This window comes from Zeus faber, assembly GCF_960531495.2.
Source record: "Zeus faber genome assembly, chromosome: 15".
NCBI classification, from domain to species: Eukaryota; Metazoa; Chordata; class Actinopteri; order Zeiformes; family Zeidae; genus Zeus; species Zeus faber.
In genome coordinates this window covers 18,072,786-18,083,648 of record NC_137194.1, presented here as the reverse complement: position 1 = coordinate 18,083,648, position 10,863 = coordinate 18,072,786, and the positions used below count along the sequence as shown (strand labels likewise).

Sequence of the window (10,863 nt, the reverse complement as noted above, 5' to 3'; positions counted from 1 at the left end):
TAGAAAATATATTAAATATCTCTAAAAATGTATAGTTTGTCGGTTTTATTTTTAGAAAAAACGAAACGTTTCCGAACCGAGGGAATGAGGGACTTCCGTTTGGTCTCGCTCGTACTTCCGGTTTACTTCCGCGTGTGCGCGCCGAGCGCCCTGCCCGTGTGTACACCATGAAGATCGTCACGTGGAACATCAACGGCATTCGGACTTTCAAAGGCGGCGTCAAAGCGGCCCTCGACGCGCTGGACGCGGACATCGTCTGCGTGCAGGAGACGAAGGTGACCAGTAAGTCGGCCGCGGAAACGTCTCGTCGCCCGGACCTCTCACGGCCGCCTTTAGCCCCGAAGCCCGCCCGATTAACCGATTCGAAACATGTCCCCCGCAGGAGACTTGCTTGACGAGAGGAGCGCCATCGTCGAAGGCTACAACTCGTATTTCAGCTTCAGCCGAGGGCGCAGCGGCTATTCAGGTCATAACACTGTCACGACGCGTGTCGTTGATTCATAGCGATGCGCCGAGCTTTGTTTTGCCCGGCTGGGTGAGTCTGGTGACCCCACTACGCTGCAGTGTGTACGCTCTACATGAGCCTTTCCTCTTCTGCTTACGCGCAGGGGTCGCAACTTACTGCAAGGACAGCGCTGCCCCGTTTGCTGCTGAGGAGGGTCTCACGGGCCTTCTTTCCACCCAAAAAGGCACCGTGGGAAGTTACGGGGATCCTTCGGAATTCTCTGATGAGGAGCTGCAGCTTTTGGACAACGAAGGCCGCGCTGTCATTACACAGCACAGATTCATGTGAGAACTCCACCTTCGCAGTTTCAGGGGTTATGTGTTAAAGCACGCCTCTATTTCTGGCAATGAGTAAATAGGAATAGTCACATGTGTTATGTTTCCTCTTCATCATCATTTTTTTTTTTTTTACCCTAGGTGTCAAAACGAGGTACAGACTGTTGTAGTAGTGAATGTATACTGCCCACGAGCGGATCCTGAAAAGCCGGAACGTAAACAGTTCAAATTGCAGTTCTACAAGTTGCTTCAGAGCCGGGCTGAAGCAATACTGAAGGCTGGGAGGTGAGAGTCTGAAATACTTGCCAATGGAATTTTAATTCACATTTGAGCGGTCTCAATGAAATGTCACTCGTTTTCTGCCTCTCTCTTGCAGCCATGTAATAGTTTTAGGAGATGTGAATACATCTCACAGAGAAATAGACCACTGTGACCCCGATGACATTGTAAGTGAAAAATTAAAATACTCAATCATCATGGCTTCAATGATGAAGTTAAAGGAGTAAAAGGATTGCATGCATGCCCTGTTAAATAAAAATTTATAATAATTGGACTCTTCCTACAGGATGACTTTGAGGAGCACCCTGGAAGGAAATGGCTGGATGTTTTTTTGTGCAACGGCAGTAAAGAAAAAAGTAGTTTAGAGCTGGAGGTGGAGAATGAGAAAATGGCAACTGACTCCATGAACAGTGGAAAATTTATAGATACCTTCCGGTATTTCCATCCTAGTCGAACCAACGCCTTTACTTGTTGGTGCACTCTCACCGGAGCCCGGCAGACAAACTATGGCACACGCATTGATTATATATTTGCCGACAACATGTTGGTCAAAGAGCTGTTTGTTGCAGCAGACATCATGCCTGAGGTAGAAGGGTCAGATCACTGCCCTGTGTGGGCGCAACTCAGCTGCTCTCTCCTTGCCAGCCCTAAGTTCCCCCCTCTCTGTACTTGCTACCTGCCAGAGTTTGCTGGTAAACAGCAGAAACTCTCCCGGTTCCTGGTTAAGGTGGACTCAAAGTCAATTAAATCAGGGTCCAGGGAACCGCTGCCAAGCTCACAAGATGCTGAAGAAAAGCGGGAGAATGTTAACCCTCTACGGGCGGAAAACAATTTTGGAAAGAAAAGAACACTTGCGCCGGAGTCTGTTGTTCCAAAAGGGAAGAAAAGCAAAGTAGTAAAGACTTCCTCAAAGCCGCAGAAGGGCCTCCTTGCCTTTTTCAAACCCAAGCCACCACCTGCGGTTCCAGCTGTGGAAGACCAAGTCAGTCAGTGTGTGTGTGTCATAGATCAAGGTCCTACATCAGAGAACTCACCAGAAGACAAGGACCCTGAGGGACCTCAGGGTGTCCGCACCTCGTCACCAACACCATCCCCCAGTAACACCTTGGAGGAGACTAACAAAAACACACGGACAGAAGTTGAATCTGAACGTCCGACCTCTGAGAACACTCCGGCACGTGTGGGTCCCAAGAAGGGAGCGTCGCTTGTATTTTGGAAGTCAGTGCTTCATGGGCCCCCTCCACCACCCCCATGTAAAGTTCACGGAGAGCCCTGTGTGCTTCGCACTGTCAAGAAGGAGGGCCCTAATTTAGGAAAGCAGTTTTTTGTTTGTTGCCGCCCCCAGGGTCATGCATCCAATCCCGAAGCTCGCTGCAACTTCTTTCTGTGGGTTGACAAGAAGAAGTAACATATTAGTAACATGCAGAAGTAACATACAAGACTGAAGGTTACTCTTATGGGATAATTTAGGAAATCCCATGTTTTTAATATGGAAACACAAGTAAATTAACGTCTCTTATTGATAGATGCCATCTTTTGATGAAATAATTCTGATTTATAATAAAGACTTTAGTTTTCTAACTAGTCATGCTCTGTTTTAGGTATCCCTGTGTAAAGTCTGAAATTGTCCCCTGTGTATATAAGAATAAAATGGCTGCTGGAGTTCAGGAGGCCCCTCATACCATATGGTGCACCCGAAGCCTCTTATTGTACGGCACACATTTCAAGATTTTATAATGAACACCCAGTGACAACCGCTACAGGTGCTGGTTTAAACCTTCGGATGAATATCTGTCAAAAGTGATTTAAAGTCGTCTTTTCAACAAGTATGATTGTAGTGAGCTTTTGTTCCCACTGGGTGGTGCTGGTACAGAAGTGACGCCAGCGTTGAAGCGTGGAAGAGAAATGCCACGATACAGAGCCGCTCACTGCATTTCTATCACCGCAGCAACTCTCTTCCAAAAAAAACAAACAGAATGACATACGGTCGTTTTTCAGTCACAAGACTGCACTTTCTTTTATGCAGCTCCGAGTAGGATCCGGGTGTAGCTGTCATCGAAAGTTCAGGATGAGTGCTGACAGTCTTTATATTTACAATGAGATTCTTTCATGCAGCAGCAGAACACCAGACGTGGCCTGCTTGGACTTCATAGGAACAAGGCGTGGCTTAGTTTGTGACATGGCAGGGGGAAAAAATGACCCTCTAAATTACTTCCTCTTTTTCTGTCTAGTCTGCCCTCTGACTGCAAGAGGGTTTAAGACTCCTGGATACCACTGGGTTCTCATTCAAGGGGAAATTGAAATCGTGTTACTTTCAAAACGGAGGACATCCCACCTCCAGGGCAATGCGTCCGTCTTTCTTTTTCTACAATCAGAATGTTTGTTTTTCAGATAGAATGCCACGTACTTGCCATTTAGCTCTGGAGTTATATAAGTTCCCACAGCACACTCCGGCAAAATAAGTTCTTGTGAATTTTAAAACCGCCCTTTTTTTACTGGCATAATGTCAGCATGTTGAGTCAAGAGTTTGAATCTTTAATGAGTCAATGGAATCTACATTCTCCTGACCTTTCACCATGAAAAAGCAAACAAGAATGTAAGCAATTATTTGAGGAGCTACCAAGAAAAAGTGAAAACCCTCAAGCAAAGTAAAGCCCATTAAAAAAAAAAAAAAAAAAGGGAAGGTTCATACCCTGTGCATATTTGAATGCGCAGTGAATTATGGGCGGCGGACAAACTGACAGCGTGAACGAGATCACCAAGAGGAGGGCGGTAATGCAATGGAACCGGATGCAAACTGAAGGAGTGGGTGGGGGGGGGGGGGGGGCACCTACCTAAACACACATATCAATAAAGAAGGAACCCTCTTCAGCCCGTATTTTATGGGACACCCTGTGGCTAATCCGAGTGTTTCCCCCCCACCAGACCCCAGCTCTGATTTGTTTGTAGGTATCGTGAAGCGCTGTAATTGCCCAGCACCGGAGGCCCTAATCCTTTTCTGACTCCGAGCACACGATAACTCGTTAGCACGCCTGATGTTGACGGTCTTAAGCGGAATCACATGCGGGCAACCTTAAAAAAGCACTTATCTCCTAAGCTTATTAGCATCACGGTAACTTCCAGCAGGGCGTAAACTGTCAATAAGTAGTTTGGAATGGTGTCGTGAAGACCACCTCGGATGTCCCCCTTCAAGCCCCCTCTTTACCGACTGTACTTTGGTTTGTAATAACACGGTAATTCTCTGGAAGTTAGGTTATATATGAAGGCCTCATTTCATAGCAAATTCCTATTCCTCGATGAGCAATATGGATTCATTTCCTCTCTATAGCGGTGAGGCTGGAAGTCACTTTTGCCGACTTTCGAACGAAGCCCCCGCCCCCCGCAAGGAGCAGGAACGAGTCCTCGCTGCCTCACTGCTACCTGCAAGCGGAAGAACGTCCTACCTGCCGCTGGTTAACAAAGGGTTAAGTGTGGGTGTTACCATTTCCCGCTCTCATCCCTCCCAGGCTCGTAAGCTTTCTCCCTCCTCCCCTCGATGACGACTAAAGAGGCTTTGGAGACTCAAGAAAGTCTCTCTAAGCAGGCTGGAAATACACACCAGAGCGGCATCATAAAAAAAAAAAAAAAACCCAAAAAGCCCCCCAAAAAACATTCTTCTTCCTTAAGGAATTCCTCTGCCATGCAATACATCAACTTGTGGAAAAGAAAACCATCCTAACTACCTCGGTGAGTCGTTGAAGAAGTTAATGTGTCTGCCAGTTTAGTAGGTGTTGAGTAAGGGAAGGAACTGTCAATAGTAACACGGTCTTGCATCAGACAAGAACCATGTGCTTCACATTACTAGATACAAGTGACAGTTAGTCCTAATAGTTACCATATAATGATATGGTTATTTATGTGATAGATTCAGTACGGACAAGCCTGGTTGGTTGTTGATGTTAGATTATTTTGTGAACATATTTACTTTTAAATTTTGAGGGGTCCCCCCCCCCTAAGGGTAAGCGTGGGAACCTTACCGTGGTCAAATAAATAAAAAATACTTGTTTAAATGTCATTTCAAAATAACTTCTGTATGTGTTAGTATTTATATATGAAAATCGTTTGTATGTAAAAAACTCTTTTCTGACGCAATCAGCAAAGCAGACTTATTTACGAGTCGACCAGGTTTATCTAGTTTTTCGGGGATTCTCCCAAATAGTTCTCGTTCGTCAAAGGATTTGACAGGTTTCGGGAGCTCATAGAGGTCGGAGTCGGTTGAAAAACGGACCAGACGTCGACCGCCTTGGTGGCGGTGTATGTTAGCTGGGGGCCATGTGCATTTGGGGAAAGAAAGTCACTGTGGCTGACTTGACCCCGGGCCAGGATGCAGGGGCTGGTCACGCCAGTGTTTAGACTAATCAGTACTTCTGCGCAGGTTCCCATTGTTAACACATTCTACATCTAGCCCACTCCTAGGGACAAAGCAAAAAAAAAACCACATTTTTAAACCACCGTCCATTGGACCATGTAGATTCCAGTCCCATGGGAAACCCCCGTGGAATGACACGAGTGAGTGCGAGTGTGTCCCCGGGGGTCGGATGGGAGAACCCCCGAACGCAGTTTTGACCCAAAACTGGAGGGGAAATGTCCCATGACCCCCGTGGCAGAAGGACAGACCTACGCTCTTTCTCAGAGCCGCTCCATGCCAGCTTTGTGTAGGCCAGGGGAGATTAGATCGACCTAAGTCCTCTGACAACATTCTTTATTTAAAACGTTTAATGTCACGTAAGCTTCAAATCAAGCTGCAGTCAACAAATAGATTATTCCCCCCTCACTCAGCCGAAGGTTAGACATGTTTTTGACTCCTTTGTTCTGATTATTTAGAAGGTTTATTTTTATGTTTTAGTCCCGCAGCTACCAGCTACTATGCAAAGGGACGGCAAATAGTTTGAGGAAATTCAAAATGTAAATACTGTTCAAATAATATGTGAAAACGATTGTAATTGTAATGTAAATGCATTTATTATAGCAAAAAAAGGAGTGAATGTACATTGAGAATTTGTTTTCTGTTCCTCAAAGGGGACATTTGCAAAGAATCACAAATAGAGATTTTAAACCATCCACATCAGAGGGCAAACCAGCAGAATGGAGTTGCAGAAGATGAATGGCCATGGCAATGATGATGGGTAAGCTTCAAGTTGTAAAATAACAATTACTCACAGGCAGCTAACCTCAGCCGCCTGAAACCGATTCTCGGTCTGATCCGGATAAATGCAGGATGCAGAAAAATGAAAGAGCACACACAAGTTTCTGAATCTATTTGAGTTATTCTTTGAAATGATTGTGTCTTTTCCGACGGAAAGTACTGTTTTATCTTGACACAGCACTCGTTGTTTGTGCGCCAACGTGATAACTAGGGTTTCTTTTCCATTATTAATCTTAAAGGTTTGATGGCCTGGATGCCTTGGCTGAAAGGGATGAGTTTTTGCCACATAAAGGTGGTGGGAAAAAAGAAATTCAGTTTATGGATGTGAGTATTTTTGTGCTGATCTAAAATAAACTGTCAGTGAAAAGCTGAGCAGAGCTGTGAGTTGTTCAATCAACTAGACATAGTCCTGTGAAAAAAATACATTTCTGAAACATGCAACTGAATTAGTTTAGCCACACTTGGTAGTAGTGCTCCTCAGGTCAGGGCTCCTAAACCCTATGACTTTTATTGCTTAGAAAATGATGCAAAGGGTGTCTTAATGACCCTTCTCTTATTCCTCCAGTCTGAGGGGAAGACTTCTTTTGGAATGTCCATCTTTAACCTCAGTAACGCCATCATGGGCAGTGGAATTCTGGGACTTGCTTTTGCGATGTCCAACACTGGAATCATCCTCTTCATGTAAGTTTGCAGGCATGTGCAAGATTGTGTGTGTGTGTGTGTGTGTGTGTGTGTGTGTGTGTGTGTGTGTGTGTGTGTGTGTGTGTGTGTGCGTGTGTGCGTGCGTGCGTGCGTGCGTGCGTGCGTGCGTGCATACATGTGTGTGATTGTGAAGCGCACCATGTGTAAATATAGAGCTTGCATCATGTTAGAATGAATCTTTGCTCAAACTTTGGGAAGCTTGTAAAAAAAGTCTATTGCCAAGACTAACTACATGCGTTGGTTTTGTGTATGTATGTTGCTTATTCACGTGTGTGTCTGCCAAGTGTCCGTGTTCGCCATTTCTGTTTTTAGGGGGGTGTGTGAGTGTGTGTGTGTGTGTGTGTGTGTGTGTGTGTGTGTGTGTGTGTGTGTGTGCGCGAGTGTGGCTGTGTGTATGTGAGGCCAGGGCATATAAAGGAGTTGTCTCGCGTCTTACAGTATAATGACTATGTAGACTGATCTATCAGAATGTACTGTATATCCAAGCTCATACACACTCCACCTCGCTAAATCAGATTTGAGCGGATAAACACAGCCCATAGTGATCGCACCGTGGGCATGCCTGTCTGGATCACAGCTATTTAATATGGGGGGGGGGGGGGGGCTGGATGGAAACTCAACAACTTCAAAGATGGCTCCGCTACTGCAATGGAGGTAGTGACTAAAAGCCTTGGTCTGTGATTTCAAGCGTGGGGTGGTGTGTCTCATCTTTTATAGGTGCAACTATTGTACAAGTTGCGTAAAGAAAAGTCTACAGTTCTAGATTCATCTTGGGAGGTTGTCTGAGTACCACATTTTCACTTGTGTTCCAGAATCCTGCTGATATGCATCGCCATTCTGTCTGCCTATTCCATCCACCTCCTGCTGAAAAGTGCCGGAGTTGTTGGTAAATTAATAAACGGCCGACCATGTAGAATTTCGGCACATGTTGCCACACACAACATTCTCTCTTGGTCACTATTGTTCCTGCATGTATGTTGTTTTGCTTTTTTCAGGAATCCGGGCCTATGAGCAACTGGGGAACCGGGCATTTGGTCGGCCGGGCAAAATGTTGGCCGGCTGCATCATAACAGTACACAACATTGGAGGTACTAGAACAATGGCTTCATTTCACCGAGAAAATTCCCCTTTGTATTGTTCTTCACCTTCCACCGTGTGTATCTCAGTAAAAGTGTGGTTTTAGTAGTTAGTACTTACCCTTTTTGACTTTTTTTTTTTTTCAAGCAATGTCCAGCTACCTCTTCATTGTGAAGTCTGAGCTGCCACTGGTTATCCAGGCCTTCCTCGGGAAACACGAGAAAACCGAGTGAGCAACACAGTAGCCTTTTTCCCACGTAGCTTCCTCGCTCCACACCGGGCCGGTATACTGAACATATGTCCATCTGTTTGTCTGTCTATCAGAGAGTGGTTCTTGGAGGGAAACTACCTGATCATTATTGTTAGTGCTGCCATCATTCTTCCACTAGCACTCATGAGACGGCTTGGTATGTGTTTACATCTCATCATCACCCTTTCTCCTCTTTTTAACGCTCATCTACACCCCGTTTTCTGCTCTTCCGTCATGACCACCGGCGTTTTGGTGAACACTTAGATGCCCCGCAATTCAAAAAAAAATAAACAGAACATGTCTTTCCGGTTTGAGAATCATAGCCTTTTGTTTTTTAATGTGATACAGGTTACTTGGGCTACACAAGCGGCTTTTCACTCTCCTGTATGGTTTTCTTCCTCATTTCGGTGAGTCTTCACTTAAGTTTTACCGCATTGCTGTCATTTGCGCGTTGTGTTGCGTCCTCAATTAATGAGAAGATGTGTGCATCACCAGGTGATCTACAAGAAGTTCAACATTCCCTGTCCTCTGGTTGAGGAGCATGTCAACACAACTGGGATTGACTTCACTCACACAAATGCGACGGATGACGTCTGCGAGGCCAAGCTTTTCACAATAAACTCACAGGTCAGAGGAAAACAAACGTGTACGTTGTATACATCTGCAACATAAGGCCAAGTTTATGGTCACATCATGCAAATGTTTGTGTCTAGACACCAAAACCAACAAAAGAATAGGTTAGTTAAGTCCCTGGGCTTTGGTTTGGTTGACTTTCAGACAGCGTACACCATCCCAATCCTTGCCTTCGCCTTTGTCTGTCACCCGGAGGTCCTCCCCATCTATACTGAGCTTCGAGAGTGAGTCACTAAAACCTTGTTTGACACGGAAAAAGTCTATACAAAGGGTGGCTGCTACATTTGGATGTTGAACAATATGGGTTCTATTTGTAGTTTCAGGTAACGTCTGTTTACCTTTCATCCTAGTGCTACCAAGAAACGGATGCAGAAGATTGCCAACATTTCCATCCTGGCAATGTTTGTTATGTACCTGCTCACAGCTCTTTTCGGTTACCTCACCTTTTTCAGTAAGTGTCCTGATATTCGAGTTATCCTAGTGTCTGAAAAAAAATTTGTCACTCATTCCGACATTTGTCACGACATTTTCATTTTCACGACATCTTTTTGCATGTTACATGGTTGTGATCAAAGGTCAGAAACGTGTGAGATTTGACTGCGTTATTTCTTCCAATGTAAGCTGTCGTTGAGTCGGAGTTGCTGCACACCTACAGTAAGGTGGATCCCTTGGATAAACTGATCCTTTGCGTGCGTCTGGCTGTGCTGGTGGCCGTCACTCTGACTGTCCCTGTGGTTCTTTTCCCGGTGAGTTTGAGATCTGTCATTGCACATAAGCCTCCTCTTGGCAGTCCATAAGTGCATTTAGCATGACTGAGATCCGAATTTAGAGTGGTCATCGGTGAGATGATTTTTTTAAAAAATGTCATTGTTTGACATTTTTGTTTGGCTAGTACTTTATAAGACACAACCATTCAATTTATTTATATTATGCATGTTCCCCTCTATATGCTCTTTCCATTTCTGCGGGCTGTGCCTCTCCCAGCAAGAATGCACTTATTTGACTGGTGCAGGAAGGGAAAGGCAGCCACAGTGTATTTGATAAACCAGTGAAGATAGTTGTGGTCTGGTCCTAATCTGTGACCAAGAAAAACAAAACACTAACAATTGATCAGAAGAAGGCACATTTTGAAGAAAAGACATTCATCTTATAGTAAAGACGTTGGGAAAAACTTTCAAATGGAATTTTCTGACTTGTAGTGTAATCCGCCAAACTCAGATGATTTTATGGATTGCCAGTTTAATTCCTATTTGGTGTTAAGAACATATATAAGTTATCTTCATGATGTGTGTCATGATACAGTGGAGCGCTGTTTGACATAGGCTACAGTATTTTAATCTGTTTTGCTATGGTAATCCCTGCTCAAATCCGCTCTCCTTCTTCCTTATCTTGACGCTTGACTCCCTTTTTTGCTGCTCAGATCCGCAGAGCCGTGCTCCAGATCTTTTTCCCCGACAAACCATTCAGCTGGGCCACACATATCGTCATTGCAATTGTGCTGATCTTCATCGTCAACCTGCTGGTCATATTCGTGCCCTCCATCCGGGACATCTTTGGCCTCATTGGTTCGTCACCAGTTAGAATAGCTATCTGATTATAACTCTGCAGTCCCCTGTGCTCACTCTCCTAATCAGTGTATGTCTCTTTTCTGCCATTCTCTTCTTCTTTCAGGAGCTACTTCGGCACCCAGCCTCATCTTCATCCTCCCTGGAATCTTCTACATTCGCATTGTCCCCGAGGAACAAGAGCCTTTAAGGTCGAAACCAAAAATTCAGGTAGCGATTGTGTTTTCCTTCATTCTTTTTATATTTTACACATAATATATATTATTATGTGTAATAATATATATTTCTATATATTTTTATCTTCCTGACTCCGGTTTTGCTCTTTTGACTCCCTCTGCAGGCTGCATGCTTCGCTGCAGTGGGATTCATCTTCATGATAATGAGTTTGTCAT

General features: G+C 44.7%; 3 protein-coding genes across 4 annotated transcripts in view; all 3 read left to right on the top strand.

Moving 5' to 3' along the window:
• Window positions 1-10,863, top strand: part of LOC307240981 (protein phosphatase 1 regulatory subunit 3A) — a 354,017-nt gene that overhangs the window by 297,997 nt on the left and 45,157 nt on the right. The gene's annotated exons all lie outside the window — the stretch shown is intronic.
• On the top strand, window positions 168-2,736 carry apex2 (APEX nuclease (apurinic/apyrimidinic endonuclease) 2; the record flags this gene model as incomplete). Its single annotated transcript, XM_080014882.1, has 6 exons — window positions 168-282; window positions 383-466; window positions 609-789; window positions 922-1,065; window positions 1,157-1,226; window positions 1,346-2,736. 6 exons carry the CDS (start codon window positions 168-170, stop codon window positions 2,465-2,467), a joined length of 1,716 nt encoding a protein of 571 aa, XP_079871008.1. The 3' UTR covers window positions 2,468-2,736.
• LOC307240887 (sodium-coupled neutral amino acid transporter 3-like) overlaps window positions 4,620-10,863 on the top strand; it is a 6,808-nt gene continuing 564 nt past the window's right edge. The window contains exons 1-16 of the mRNA XM_080014785.1: window positions 4,620-4,785; window positions 6,118-6,224; window positions 6,484-6,568; window positions 6,810-6,925; window positions 7,759-7,832; window positions 7,942-8,034; window positions 8,171-8,252; window positions 8,348-8,430; window positions 8,622-8,680; window positions 8,769-8,900; window positions 9,051-9,130; window positions 9,257-9,357; window positions 9,528-9,652; window positions 10,327-10,471; window positions 10,578-10,681; window positions 10,812-10,863. The exon at window positions 10,812-10,863 is cut by the window's right edge and continues 564 nt beyond it. Coding sequence (XP_079870911.1) covers window positions 6,184-6,224; window positions 6,484-6,568; window positions 6,810-6,925; window positions 7,759-7,832; window positions 7,942-8,034; window positions 8,171-8,252; window positions 8,348-8,430; window positions 8,622-8,680; window positions 8,769-8,900; window positions 9,051-9,130; window positions 9,257-9,357; window positions 9,528-9,652; window positions 10,327-10,471; window positions 10,578-10,681; window positions 10,812-10,863 — 1,372 coding nt within the window. The 5' untranslated portion in view covers window positions 4,620-4,785; window positions 6,118-6,183. The remainder of the gene's footprint in view (window positions 4,786-6,117; window positions 6,225-6,483; window positions 6,569-6,809; window positions 6,926-7,758; window positions 7,833-7,941; window positions 8,035-8,170; window positions 8,253-8,347; window positions 8,431-8,621; window positions 8,681-8,768; window positions 8,901-9,050; window positions 9,131-9,256; window positions 9,358-9,527; window positions 9,653-10,326; window positions 10,472-10,577; window positions 10,682-10,811) is intronic.